Here is a 13,623-nt window from a genome sequence, read left to right on the forward strand (position 1 = left end):
TATAAGTGGGTGGTAAAGTTCCCTACGTGCAGTTCATCGTCCTGGCAGTAACCTGAACACACAGCACTCGAGGCTGTTCTTATGTATCTAGTAATCAAAATAAACAAATGCTTCACAGTGCTCTGGGTATTGCAATGCATTAGCTTTACAGATGGAAGAGGTCAACTTTATGTTGTGTACATCATCACGAGGGATATAAATACATACAAATGTATGTATATCATATGCTGCTGGGCAGCTGTTACAAGAAAGCTTGTAATGTGGGCCTGTGATTTTTTTAAGGGGCCATTGAACTTACGACTAAATTTGTTATAAATGAGAAGTAATACTGTTAAAGTGACCTCGGCAAAGCAGCAGGGGTGGTAATTGCATAGTTTTCTTCTTAGCAGCCTTTAAAGAGCACCTAAGCAGATGACGCATGCACATGGTGGTTGTTGCTAAGACGCAAGTTCCAGCATGCCGCCTCCAACATTTTTTGGTGCCCCGCGTGTCGTTGGGGGTGCTGCCTTTATCTCTGAAGTCATGCGGAAGAGCCATGTGCTCTAGGTCATGTGTCACTTCCGGCAAGTAGTAATACTGTCATTTTTTTGCAGTTTTAGTATCAAAAACGTGTATTTTTGCAAGCTTTTCGTGACACTTCCACTCGTCTGTCAAACTAAATTTTGCATGAAGACTCCCTTATATTTACACTATCTTAAACTACGCTTGTTACAGTGTCAAAAATTTTGTTGCAGTTGGGCAGTGTGCACAACTGTGCATGCTAAGATAATACATAAAAATCAAAGGCACTGATGAAAATACTGATCTTTGAAACATGTTGCTAACATCTTGAAACACTTACTAGACCTGTGGTGCAAGTGTGAATAACACGTGTAAAGTGTTTTAGCAAAATGAGTTGGAAGGCAGAGGTTTGGGTGTTCGCGCTCGGTATCAGTCTCACTATTAGCCGGTTTACTTTTTTGAATGTCTATCACAATGTTTTACATCATGCACAGTGGCTCAATAAGCGCTACACATAGTGCACATTCTGTTTATCTTGACAAAACTCATTTTAGAATTCCTATTCCTTTCTTCAGCTATACGCTTTTTATGATTGTCAAGATGCATGAAATGTGGTTTTTATGATTGTCGAATGCATGAAACGCCCCACTGCCATGGCACTGTGGCTACTGGCTCCTGACACTGCCTAAGCGGCAAGTCGGCGCAAGAACTATCAGCACCTTGCGCGGCAAGTCGAATCAACACTGGCACAGAGGAATCGGTTTGCCTGTGCTGTGCTAACATCAAAACTGCATGCGCGTTCCTGCATAGAGCAACAATAATGGTGCAAATATTGCTTCATGACTTCAAGCCAAGAGCAAAATTATTCGCTTCCACCTACAAGAAATGTTCTATGCCGCTGGTCACGTTCTCGGCCACTTGCCTTCTTTTATTGGGTTGGAGTAGCGACCCTCGAAGCGATGGAAACACACAAAGTGTTTCTTCGGATGCCACTACAGTGTATATAAAATTATGCTTTGACATAGCAATTCAGTAGTCTGCAAGCAAGACTTGGCTTGATATTCAAGTAGCTCGCTCTTTTCATGGCACTCCTACGCTTTTGCGAGCCCTTAATTTTAGCTTACTTCAGCGAGCTTAAAATGATTAGCCGCTAATGCACAGATGTAATGATGAAGTGTGCCCATAATATTCACACCATTGAAATGTCAATGCATTTCGCTAGATCACTATTACAGCAGCAACACATTGAAGAAAGCGAAATGGAAAACTAAGATTTAGGGGCACGTTAAAGTGAATGTAAATCCGGATATTTGTTATGCAGACCGACCGACAGTGGACTCCTGGCGCATTATTATTATGCATTGCAGCGCTAACGCAAGTCGGTGACAGGCATCACGCTAACCAGAGGTTATTGAAAGATATGAATGGAATTTACTCATTTCGAGTTGCAAATCACTCCGGTTAGCCAGACACTGCTGCTCCATGCGAACGTGGTCTGCCGGTTGGTCGTTTTCCATTTCGTGCCCCACATATAACCTGCCAATTTAGCTGGCGGCGGCAAGTACCGTTACAAAGAATGTCACCATCCTAAAACAGCGTTGCATGTAGGCTGCCTATTACAAACATCAATGTCAGGAGCATATGGCATTCTGTTACTGAGCACGAGGTTGCAGGTTCAATTCCCTGCCGCGACATTCCGATAGAGAGGCAATACAAAAGAGCATCGAGTACAAAGGGGGAAAAAAGTAATAAGCCTAGGAGGTCCTTAACCCCCTACCTTCCACTTCACCTCTCGGAGACTCTGTACCTTTGTCGTCAAACCTTAACAGAATCAATCCGAATTCAAGAAAGCGGACGCCACGCGGTAACATGGTGCGTCCGCACTACATTGGTGTGGTTACACACAGCTGCTGAGAGGACACCACAGCTACCCTATGAATCTGGCATAATTCTGACTGTGTTGCATAAGTCGCGGGGCGCGGAACTTAACGTCGGCGACGACATGAAAGAAAAAAAAAAAAAAAAAAAAAACCGGCCTGGCACTTCTGCAACATTAACTCTGGCGGACAAAACCTCATGATTGACACTACACTCAGCAATACTCATGCGTATATCATGCATAAAACAAATAACTTTGACATGCATGTCTCGCTGCTAACGAAGCCGAGAATATTTTAAGCCGACGCAGCCTACCTCTGCGACACTTGAGTCGGTGAACCACTTTACAAGCTGCAAGTATCACATAGTCCTCATGGCAGCGATCGATTGTGTCGTGGCCGCTGGTCGAAATTGCTCTTGCTGGTGCATTGCCAACGAGTCTGGCATGAACTGTCAAGAAAAAAAATGCACCCGAAACACAAACGTTCACGACAGGCCCCGGTACGAAATCCGCGGGATTCACAACGCAAGCCGCGTTTCCGCGTCCGGAAAGATCCATGCGGACTATGCATGCGGATTCCACCAACGGAAGTGTTGACTCTGCGCGTTGCTCTGCGTTGACGCGTTGTAACTAGATCGATAATTGAGACCCCAACCATTGCCCCAACAGTATGCTGGTGTGTTTTAGCGCGCCGTCTAGCGCTGCGGGCGGCGAGGCCGATTGCGCATCGTACACTGTTAAAATAGTGCTTTATTTCAATTTAAAATGTATTATATTTACAGCATTTTGCGAAACATATATATTTGAGGTATGGATTTTACAACGCGATGTCTTCAATTTTTCTGTCATTGTCAAGCGCGTCGTCTGCTAGCGAGTTGGCGTTCGCTACGCGGATGTAACACGGATGCTGGCGGTCGCCCAGTTTTTCTCGCAGAACTTCTGTGCAGTACATTGTTGGCAATGGCTGCTGTGCCGCGCGGCCACGGAGGTAAAAAATACTTTCCTTCCTTCATGCGCGCGGCACTCCAGATTGCCAATAGGTGGTATTCACGCGTAAGCAACACTGTGATCCCGTGCAGCATGACCGGAAGGGCTGAGGCCGGCGCGGCGAGCTTTGCGCTTCCGGCCGCCATATCCTTGGGGGAATGCTTTCGTTTCGTGGTGCTTTGAAGTGCAGCAGCAGGCATTGCAATCTCAAGGACCTCGGCAATCATTTTAATCATGGTTAATTGCGCTGTGTTCGGATGCAACAACGAGTCGCGGCGGAAAACTGACTCTGGTGAGAACACGAAGAAGCTTAGTTTTTTTTCTGTGCCGAATGTTGTTCGTTGGCAATGCAGCCAGACCTTAGAGATCTCAACGAAGCGTCGAGCGGAATGGTTTCGTCGCCTCTACCGGGGTGACATTAATACAGACGCTACCCACTACAAAGTCTGCAGCGAGCACTTCGTTTCTGGTGAGTGCATATTTGTCGTTCTGCTACAAATTACGCAGCGCGAATTTGAAGGGTAGGGCTTGCACGTGATCGATGCTAGTAATGCTGTAGCGTATGTGGTTAGCATAACGTTTGAAGGCTTGCTTTAGGTAGTGAACTGTAGTAAAAGACAACACGGTGGTTGCTACTCTGCCGCCTTCTCCTGTTCCCTTTCACTCAAACTGAGTTGCACTAAATGCCAAGACACCCGCCGTGGTGGCTTAGCGGCTAGAGCGTTGCGCAGCTAAGCGCGATTTCGCGGTACGAAATCCCGGCCACGCCAGCCGCATTTTGATGGGATGGGGTGAACCGCAAAAAACGCCCGTGTACCGTGTATTGGGTGCACGTTAAAGAACCCCAGGTGGTCAGAATCATTCCGGAGTCCCCCGCTGCGACGTGCCTCGAAGTGGTTCAGAAGTACTGTAGATTGGGCAAGTTGGTGCATCGTATTCTGTCACCTGTTCCCTTTTTTCCTTCATACTCAAACTGAGTTGCGCTAAAGCAAGAACTCGAAGTGGTCTTGGCATGTAAAACCCCAGAAATTAACTAATGCTATGACATCATGCCTGTTCGTGTTTATGATGCTGGCGTAATTGTTCCGGAAACGAGCGAAGCCTGTCGTACTGCTGATTCTGCTGTTTGAAGTTATTTTGCCCGAGAGCCCTTAGCACACTGCGTGATTTTTGTGTAAAAGCTGGTTGTCGTGCAGTTGTGGCCTCAAGTAATGGCTAGACTTCTTGCTACTGCAACCAGTGGCTATTCTTGTTAGAAATGCGTCAGTTTTCAAGGAACTTGTTTTGTTGTGCAAACGCAGTCTCGTTCATACTTGCAGGCAGGCCATCCTACTTAATGGATCTGACGAACCCGGACTGGGCGCCAAGCTTGCACCTAGGGTATGACACAAAGTCAACAACTCGATCTGAAGAAAGGTATGTATGTATGTGCTCTTTCTGGTAGCGCACAGCAAACCCAGACTTTAAAAATAGCTGAGACCTAAGAGGTGCTGGCGGACACTGTGTTGATACAGCAGCTATGTTTTATATTGCACTCCCGACTGCAGTTACGTAGTATAAGTTACATAGTCATCAAGTAATGCATTCCAATCAGTTACTTCCAAGTTAGCATTATTTTGAGAATAGTTGTGTCTGCAGAGAGTAGGCGGGTTTCAGTTTCCAAGAGAATACAAATTTGTGAGAACTGGTGCCAGCACTGTGACAAATAGCAAGCAGTTGTAGAGGTAGAATCATCAATGCAAGTAGTGGTAATGAGTACAACGTAGACATTTTTACAGAGAGGTACATTTTATTTCAGGCACCAGCGACGTTGCAAGAGGGCTGCGACTCCAAAGGTGGTCCAAAAGGCCGATAGCAGAGTGCTGCGACCCTTGACTACAATGTTGAATGCACAGCAGAGTGCTGTGAACAGTACTGTCACAAGTAAAATGGCTGATTCATACAAGGGGAATATTTCCTTTAATGACATTCAGCGTCTTAACATCTTTGTTTTTATGCAGGCACACCACTTGCAAGTCCCATTGCAGTACAAAATGACCAAGGCAATGAGTCACATATGTCTCATTGCACAATAAATGATTCAGGTCAGTGCCCTGTGTAAGCTGTTCATTTAGACTGGACATAACATTACAGCGTGCTTGTAATGGAATTATTATTGTTCCCTATGTTCTTTGAGTTTGCATGCAGTTAATTGTTGCATGATTAGTCTTTCTGTCAAGAACAACCTCACTGCAGGTGGCCCATCATCTACCCCATTTCTTGCATTTCTTTGAGTTTGCATGCAGTTAATGGTTGCATGATTAGTCTTTCTGTCAAGAACAACCTCACTGCAGGTGGCCCATCATCTACCCCATTTCTTGCAGTAAGCAGTGTCGCATATCCGACGGTCGCCCAGCATGACCTATTGGGTGCTTCTCTTTCTGGAGCTGTAGGCGCCTTATTGTGTGTATACAGGATATGTGCAGTTTTGATGCGCCCGAGTTGTTGCAGAAACAAGGTTGATGGTTGTGAAATGCCAATGATAACACTTTAATGCAGGCCCAACAATGCTGCAACAAGTACCAGCTGCAACTGTACCACAAGATGCTGATACTGCAGCTGACATATTTCGTGAGTGAACTTTGTTTGCACAGTTGCAAAGGGCCTGAGCACCTTAAGAACACAATTTAAATGACTGTTAATGCCTCACCGCAGACCCACCATCCATGCCATCACCTGAGGTAGGCAGGGCCCCAGTCTCAGCTGAAACTGGTTCTACTGCTGGAGCTGCAGTGGATGGCGCATCCTGTGAGTACTGCATTCATGCAATTGCAGCAAACCAGAGGTTTTCAGCACCATGCTGAGTACAAGTGTTACATTCTTGCATTATTTATTTATTTATCAGATGTGAAGTTCTCTGAGGCTGGTGTTCAAGCCACCACTTCGACGGCTGAAGCTTCAGTGAACACCACGTCATGTAAGTACAGTGGCACATATCTCATAGCAGCCTGCACCTGAATATGACACGCGTAGTAATGTATTGTCTGTATGTTTCTTTCAGTGCTAAAGGACGCTGAAACCCAAACAGATATCACAAGCAGTGCATTAAACAGCTTCGAAGGCGACAACCAGGCCCTACGTGCAGAGCTAAACGAAGTGAAGGGCTCTTTGCGTAGACTTCAGTTGTCTAAAGCTTCATTGGAGCAAGACGACAACCGTGTAAAATTTTACACTGGCCTACCAAGCTACACAGTTTTGATAGCGCTGTTCGCGCTTCTCGAGAGTGGTGTGTCGCACAGCGCAAACAATGTGCTTACTAAGTTCGAAGAGCTTGTGCTCACACTTGTGAGGCTGCGACTAGGAGTGCCCTTGCAGGACCTGGCGTATAGATTTGAGGTAAGTGGACTGGTGGAATTTGTATTGTTGCGAGCACTTATTTACAGTTGGCATCACGTATATGTTATAATACTCTCGTGGGCTAACATTTGGTGGCAAGATGGCCCTGTTTGCTTTATAATAGTGACTGGCTTTATCTTTCAGGTCAGCCAAGCCACAGCAACACGAGTAGTCAACCGGTGGATCGCGGCCATGCATGTACGACTAAAACAGCTGGTGGACTGGCCCAGTCGTGAACAATTGCAGCAGACCATGCCAATGGCCTTCAGAAAAGCATTTGGCACGAGTGTGGCAGTCATTATAGACTGCTTCGAGATATTCATTGAGCGCCCTTCGTCAATGCTCCCTAGGTCACAGACGTGGTCGCGGTATAAGCACCACAACACGGCAAAATATCTGATAGGAATAGCACCTCAGGGAGCAATCACTTTCATTTCCAAAGGGTGGGGAGGCAGGACAAGCGACAAGCTTATAACAGAGTCGAGTGGAATGTTGAACCACCTTCTCCCAGGTGACACGGTGCTCGCCGACAGAGGATTCACGATTGGTGATGCCGTAGGCATTCATCGTGCACGCCTTGAGGTTCCTGCATTCACAAGGGGCAAACCTCAGCTATCAGCCTGGGAGGTTGAAAAAACTAGGAAAATTGCGAATGTGCGCATCCACGTGGAACGTGTGATAGGTTTGCTGAGGCGAAAGTACAAAATTCTTTCAAGCACCATCCCTATTGATCTGCTAGCAGTGCAAAGCGAGGACACTCTAACACAACTTGACAAAATTGTTGCGGTGTGTGCTGCGCTGACAAATCTGAGCAAATCGGTTGTGCCTGTTGACTGATCTGGATGCGCCAAATCTAAATTTTACTTAAAGGGGTTGAGACACCAAATTTTGAGGGTATAAAAGGCCTGCTGCAGGCTTCCTCTGTATGAAAGGACACTCAACATGAAGTGTTCGACACAGCAAACGTGTTAAATATATTTTAATTTGCTTCCAAAGAGTGCCTAAATGCTCGTTCTCGCGATCGAGACCCATAGCTAGCGCGATTAACACCGACGTCACTGTGTTGGAAGCGTAACGTGTTTTAGTGATGTCATACCACATTAGAGCGACGTACGATGAGCGGTGACCCACAGCACGGGGCAAGCCTCGAGTCTAGAGTACAGTATAAGCTGCATCGGACGAAGACGCAGTCGGAATCGGAGCTGCCGCAGCTAGCGATGGCAACTGTCGGCGTGGGTTTGTTTGCTTGCGCTGGTACAAAACGTGTGTGCGAGAGCAGACGATGCAGCAGTGCGTGCGTCACAGCCTTGTGGGCCCACGTGACCAAGCTTCCTAGCCAGTGACGTCACTGTCCAACTCGGCGCCGAGAAACCGAAATTGGTGCACATAAATAATGCGATATTAAATTATTTACCGAGAATATATGATCCTTCCAGCGTGTATCATGCTTTATGGAGCAATAAGAAACGTTTGAAACAAACAACGCGCAAGCCACAAATTTGATGTCTCAACCACTTTAAATGAAGGGGCCCTGCCACACCTAAGGATCTGCCATGTACTGCAACGGAAACAACTGCTGGTGTAATGAAGCAGAGGCCGCCCCTGTGTATGTGCCAACTGAAGAGGAAGACGAATAAAGTTAATCTTTCCACCTAAATTTGTCTTGCACAAGTTCACTTTTCGTTCCTTGAAATCCGCTCCTACCCTAATCCACCATGTTTTGCCATGTGCATTACATGCCGAGCCCATTATGTCAAAGAACCCCAGCGACCCAACGTGTGCAGCACTCATGCTAGAGAAAACACTGCAATAGAAACAAAACTGCTGTGAATGAAAAATACCTGCTGTCATCCAAAGATTCCACATTTATTAGACTGCTCCTTCATAATGTACTTTGCTATGTAAAATTCAGTGATAAGGTGAACAGTTTGATGACTCTGTTCAGTTTCCCCTTGTATGCAGCAATATTTTGTAAGGCTAATTTCACAGAACAAGTTCACTAGGTCCTTTCATGTGTGCACTTACATTACCTATAACAGGACTACAAATATGCATATTTATCACTTTCGGGGTTTGCAACCCTTGCAGAACCAAGCCTTCGCTTTCGGAGGGCGCTTCAAGTTGGCACACTGAAAGTGAAACCATTTACCCTCACAGTCTGGGCCACTGCATTCTACCATGTCTCCAGACTCTGGACCACCGCAATAACAGAAATGCAGTGCTCCGTCATCAGAAGAGTCTTCAGGCCCATTTTTGTTCTCTGAAGATGTTGTCCAGGTCTTAAATAACAACTCTGGCAACAGGACTATCTTGAAAAAATCCCTACTCCTGTTCACGACCCCTTGACAAAATTCGGCATCCAGGAAGATTCTTTCAAGATGGCTATCTGCTGGTGTCCACACAAAAAAGTCGCAATAGCTGCGCTGGCAAACAAAAAGCTGCATTTGTATTTGCGTGTAGTAAGCATGTTGTCGTTTCAGCTTTAGTGTATTATCACTAGCAGCAACTTCTAAGCAGCCACTTTTCTGGGTCACAACGTCCTTTACACAAGCAGCTGAATATGGGCACTTAATTTCTAAAACGCCATCTTGGCAGCAGGCACAAGAAATCAGGCCATCTGGGCTTGCTGCCATGTGGGGCTCATGTGAACTAATATGCAATCCAGACTTGTTGCAAACAAACTCTTTGTGCTGGCTGGATGCTTCAGCAACGTATTGGTTCCTGGCAATGTCCTCCTTGCGCAGACCCCAATTAGTTGCAGGAGAAGAAAACTTGCTCTCCTCCGGGTAGCAGATCTTCTTAACCAGGCTCACAGATGGCTGAGTCAAGGTCGTTCGGCAAGCTGCGTGGGCTGTCGATGCTGTGACCCGGCCTGCTCTGAAGGCGAACCATGTTGGTGAGGCCGACTGACCTCTCGTTGCCGCTTCCGCATCTTTACAGACCTGCATTTTCAATACAATGACTTTTCACACTAATTCAATGTACATGATCACAAAACTGCATTTAGCTAGCAGCAACCATGCAGGTTGGGCAATGTAAACACTGGTAGTTTCAAGCTTTTAGCAGTGCCTTGTCTGTCATGCAACATGTAGTTACTTTATATCAATAAAGCTATCCTTCAATGGAAATATAAATACCTTTGGCTCTACAACATACGCCTGGGCAAACATTTCGCACTCCTCCAGCATCGCATCCCTTGACAATGGCTTGTCTCTTGCCAAGTGTCCGAGAAGAGCAGTGGAGTGCTTCACTTGCACAGGAATGAACTCCTCGCAATAGTCCTTTTTCAGTGCCAACACTGCAGAATATTTGCCAGCCTTCTTAATTCTGTCGAGAAAGCCCTTCCATTCGCACTGTGAAGGCCTCTCAATAGTGGTGGCTGGTTTCTTTGAGGATGATGATCGATGTCCATCTAGCCGCCTTTTCTTGGTGGTAGCTGACGCAAAGTCGATGTGTGCAAGTGGCGCACAAGGCACAGTACTTGAGTATGGAGGCAGCCATGCATTTTCCTTATCAGTGCAAGCCTGACCATCACGAAAGTTTGAAGCTGCTTCTAAATAGAAGAGCAGTGCACCAATGTGTGAGCAGGCTTCGCCGAGACCCGCCATACACGTGCAGTGTGCAGCTTTGACCATTCCATCCTGCTTGACAAGAAGCCATGGCTCGAGTGGCTGAGTGGAAATTGCCTGGGAGTGATTTACCTGCAAATGGAGGAAGTGATCTATTTAGCTGCTGGTTCTATGCATGCTGAGAACACAGGTTGCCCCACTGCACAAAAAGCAAGGCGAGTTACTAAATCAGCAGTGAGTGAAACTAATGTAGGTGTATCCATGAGTGTAAATAAGCAAAACACCAGCGAGTGGTTTTTATGCTTGCACAATCGAATCGCAACTGCGCATACGTATGCGAAGCTCGCGGCCTCGTCGGTAGCGATAATTTGTAGAACGTAGTAAACGCTTGGGCAGGTGACGGGAATTTGCAAAAAAAAAAAAAAAAAGGAAGGGGGGGGGGGGAGAGGGGCTGGAGCAAGGTGAACCGCTGGAAGTAGCCGCTAAACAGCAAGTGTTTCTAAAGGTGCAGCATGGTGGTAGCTGACTTGTTGCGTACAAACGATTTTCTTTGGTATCGTTTTCGCTCCCTTAACTCCGGAAGGCACTGCGTTGCTGGACGCTGCGCTGCGCGAAAGCCTACTCCTGAAATTTTCATCTACTATCAAGGAGCAACGGTACATAAACGATGAAAAAAGTGCCGCTCGCTGGCAGTAACTTGAGAAAGTGCTACGATGTTTCGCTGCGCAGCGAAACATTCCGAACACGAATCACACTACTGTCACACACATTGGCAAGTATTACCCGTTAGCGTTACAATTCGACCCGGTAATACAAAGACCAACTAGCTGATGTAGCGTTTTAGATTGTCTTACCTTCGTGCGCACAATGACGTGCTCGCCGTGTCTTCTCAGCTGGGGTTCTTGAACAAAGCCGCTGGTCAAATAGTTGTGCGACTCCAGGGATTTTCTTGCTTTCAGCTGTTCGTGAGTTATGAAGCTTGTAGCGTGCACAAGGTAGTCCTTAATATCAGAAAGTTCTACCTTGGGTACGAGCGCGAGATCAAATGACGCCTCTTTGCCAGTAAGCATAAGTGGATCGACGCCACCGCAAAGCTCCACTTTCTCGACGTAGCGCACCTTCGCACCGGACTCTAAATTCTGCGCGTACGTGCTTAAGTGCATTAATGAGGGGCTGGCATTCATGCTTGCAAAGTTGCAAGAGATAGGCACTTTAGTGACTCCTCCTAAAGTAAAAAAAACACACACATCGTCAGCGCTTCAACAGCGGAGATAGGCTTTGTTGACACCGACTCCCCAAAAATATGGCGGTTTCATAGTGGCCAACGCAGCTTGTGCCCTTTCCGCTACAGCGCCCGCCAGACTGCTCTTCCGTGACGTCACGTGAATACCACCTATACCATCTAAACAGCACTAATTTCGATTTCTTCACGGGAAATTGTCAAAACAATGCCCTTTTTTGCGAGTGTGCAGACGATTGCGCGTCTTACATTTTAGTTGCAGTACTCGTCTCAAATGCGTAAGGAAAGCAAAGGGGTTAAACAAAGGGAGGGGGGGTCAAGTCGGCCTCAGGGGGGGGGGGGGGTTACAACCCCCGAATCCCCCCCCCCGTCGGTGCGCCACTGGCCCCTAGCGCTACCTTAATATTTTCTAATAAGGTATTTTGATTGTATTCTGATTGTAATTGTCGCTGCCGATCTTGCTGCTCTTGTTCGCGACCGCTTGCTTTGTTTTATATGCGCAAAAGCTGCATTGCAGCGTTACTTTATATTTGCTAGCGTTATATAATCTTTTCTCATAAGTATTTTAAATGTATTTGCTGCGTATCTGCTGATCTTGCTGCTCTTGTTCGCGACCGCGTGCTTCGTTCATCCCTAGCGCGTATTTCTCGGATTTGTCAGCATATATACTGCTGACTAGAAGGTGCCTTCTTTCGTTTGTGAAAAAGCTCAGATTTATTTTCTCCAAGTTTTATTTCTTTTCTTCTTCTCGGTGTCATTTTATATTGTACTGCTTGCAAAATAAGTGTGTTGGTTGGCGGCGACTCGATGGTGAAATACGTGGACTAGTATTTCCCATCGCTTCGTAGTTTGTCAGTCAGTGTTGCCGCGCATAGAGGAATAAGGATTGAGTACTCGCTGTCAATGATTGCTGACAAGCTAGCTGGTTTTGATGTTGTCATCGTGCACGTTGGCACTAACAACACTGCGCTTCGTAGTTTGTCAGTCAGTGTTGCCGCGCATAGAGGAATAAGGATTGAGTATTTGCTGTCAATGATTGCTAGCAAGCTAGCTGGTTTTGTTGTCATCGTGCACGTTGGCACTAACAACACTGTTGACAGTGTCAGTGTGTGCATCGAGAAGTATCGCCAGCTCGCTCAGGGGATCATTGAAAGGAATCCCATGGTAGCTTTTTCTGCCATTCTTCCTCGGGGGCAGAATCAGTACTGCCCATGGGAAGCTCAGTCCTCTTGATTGAATGACAACTACATAGAGGTTAATGCTGCCCTGATGCAGTACTGCCACGAGGGTGGCTTCACTGTCCTGTGTAGTCTCGTGGATGACTGGCCCAGCTACCTGAGCAGAGGTGGTGTCCACCCGAGCCGCTTTGATAACAAGGTGCTGACAGACTACCTGTACCAGGTGGCCTGCACCCTGTCCGTCAATCTGGAGAGAAGCTGCATCCAGCAGTGCTACAAGGAGACCCAGGCACCTTCTTCATGGACCAGCTGGACTCGGCAGGACAGCATCCCTGCCATCTCCGAGGCTGAGTTTCCCCCCACTTGGTTTGCATATTTTCATTTCTTCTCATGCAGCAAGTGGACCTTCCACAGCACCAGCTCCTGTCTGGAAAGCCAGCACTGCTCCCTTGCAGAGGCACGACACCAACCAGCTAGGTGACCAAAACCCTTCAATGTGCTTGCTTTTCACTTTCTGGCGGTGTCCGTTGCAAGGGTAGCAAGGCTGGGTGGACCTGGGACAGCCTGCCTTCCCCCATTTTCCATGGCACAAGTGTACCAAGCAGGGGAAAGCCGAGGGGAGGTCTGGTGAGCCAATGATCCCTGGTCGAAGTGCATGCACCACTTGTGTCAGGAGAACTAGGAGAGCCACACAGAAGCATGAGAGTGCTCACGTTGTGTGCTCTTCTCTCTTCCATTGGAGAAGGAGAGGCCAGTGCTCGAGAAGCAGGTGTGCCAGAGGCTGCCTCCCACTGTGGTGACAGTGAGTGGAAACTGGTAGTATCGAAGAGGCGACGGCGGAAGGCTGTGGCACTGCGCAAGCAAGAATGGAGCTGCGACCTGGCTGCAGACAGG

The 13,623-nt window shown here is 47.1% G+C and overlaps 3 protein-coding genes and 1 long non-coding RNA gene across 7 annotated transcripts; 2 read left to right on the forward strand and 2 right to left on the reverse strand.

Annotated features, from left to right (window-relative positions):
* The first annotated feature begins 3,499 nt into the window (after window positions 1–3,499).
* LOC119445434 (uncharacterized) lies at window positions 3,500–8,376 on the forward strand. Of its 3 annotated transcripts, none has more exons than XM_037709720.2 (9): window positions 3,500–3,836; window positions 4,687–4,783; window positions 5,166–5,290; window positions 5,368–5,451; window positions 5,906–5,977; window positions 6,062–6,154; window positions 6,252–6,323; window positions 6,408–6,742; window positions 6,887–8,376. In XM_037709720.2, exons 1-9 carry the CDS (start codon window positions 3,602–3,604, stop codon window positions 7,577–7,579), a joined length of 1,806 nt encoding a protein of 601 aa, XP_037565648.1. In that variant the 5' UTR covers window positions 3,500–3,601; the 3' UTR covers window positions 7,580–8,376. The 3 variants fall into 3 exon arrangements, with proteins under 3 accessions (XP_037565648.1, XP_037565647.1, XP_037565649.1); XM_037709721.2 differs by having other exon boundaries at window positions 3,521–3,659; window positions 3,721–3,836; window positions 6,408–8,376; XM_037709719.2 differs by having other exon boundaries at window positions 6,408–8,376.
* LOC125943784 (uncharacterized) lies at window positions 5,137–5,909 on the reverse strand. The gene is made up of 2 exons (XR_007465891.1): window positions 5,691–5,909; window positions 5,137–5,592 (listed from the first exon to the last, which is right to left on the reverse strand). It is a non-coding gene; the product is annotated as an uncharacterized LOC125943784 (long non-coding RNA).
* Window positions 8,377–9,467: 1,091 nt separating the features above from the next.
* On the reverse strand, window positions 9,468–11,701 carry LOC119443815 (uncharacterized). 2 transcript variants are annotated; one of them, XM_049663292.1, is made up of 3 exons: window positions 11,166–11,701; window positions 10,317–10,443; window positions 9,468–9,684 (listed from the first exon to the last, which is right to left on the reverse strand). In XM_049663292.1, exons 1-3 carry the CDS (start codon window positions 11,493–11,495, stop codon window positions 9,677–9,679), a joined length of 465 nt encoding a protein of 154 aa, XP_049519249.1. In that variant the 5' UTR covers window positions 11,496–11,701; the 3' UTR covers window positions 9,468–9,676. The 2 variants fall into 2 exon arrangements, with proteins under 2 accessions (XP_049519249.1, XP_037564399.1); XM_037708471.2 differs by lacking the exon at window positions 9,468–9,684 and having other exon boundaries at window positions 9,759–10,443; window positions 11,166–11,694.
* A 1,019-nt stretch (window positions 11,702–12,720) lies between these two features.
* On the forward strand, window positions 12,721–13,210 carry LOC119444341 (uncharacterized). The gene has a single exon (XM_037708752.2). It carries the CDS (start codon window positions 12,821–12,823, stop codon window positions 13,208–13,210), a length of 390 nt encoding a protein of 129 aa, XP_037564680.1. The 5' UTR covers window positions 12,721–12,820.
* Window positions 13,211–13,623: the final 413 nt, after the last annotated feature.

This window comes from Dermacentor silvarum, chromosome 3 (genome assembly GCF_013339745.2).
Source record: "Dermacentor silvarum isolate Dsil-2018 chromosome 3, BIME_Dsil_1.4, whole genome shotgun sequence".
Classification (NCBI taxonomy): domain Eukaryota; kingdom Metazoa; phylum Arthropoda; class Arachnida; order Ixodida; family Ixodidae; genus Dermacentor; species Dermacentor silvarum.

Excerpts from the sequence above, each read along its gene's own strand:
- LOC119445434 (XM_037709719.2), top strand. The coding sequence starts at position 3,602 with ATGGTTAATTGCGCTGTGTTCGGATGCAACAACGAGTCGCGGCGGAAA. Across the intron at positions 5,291-5,367 it reads TGTGAACAGTACTGTCACAA|GCACACCACTTGCAAGTCCC; the intron begins GTAAAATGGCTG and ends GTTTTTATGCAG. Across the intron at positions 5,978-6,061 it reads TACTGCAGCTGACATATTTC|ACCCACCATCCATGCCATCA; the intron begins GTGAGTGAACTT and ends GCCTCACCGCAG.
- LOC119443815 (XM_037708471.2), bottom strand. The coding sequence starts at position 11,495 with ATGAATGCCAGCCCCTCATTAATGCACTTAAGCACGTACGCGCAGAAT. Across the intron at positions 10,444-11,165 it reads ACGTCATTGTGCGCACGAAG|GTAAATCACTCCCAGGCAAT; the intron begins GTAAGACAATCT and ends CTCCATTTGCAG.
- LOC119444341 (XM_037708752.2), top strand. The coding sequence starts at position 12,821 with ATGCAGTACTGCCACGAGGGTGGCTTCACTGTCCTGTGTAGTCTCGTG.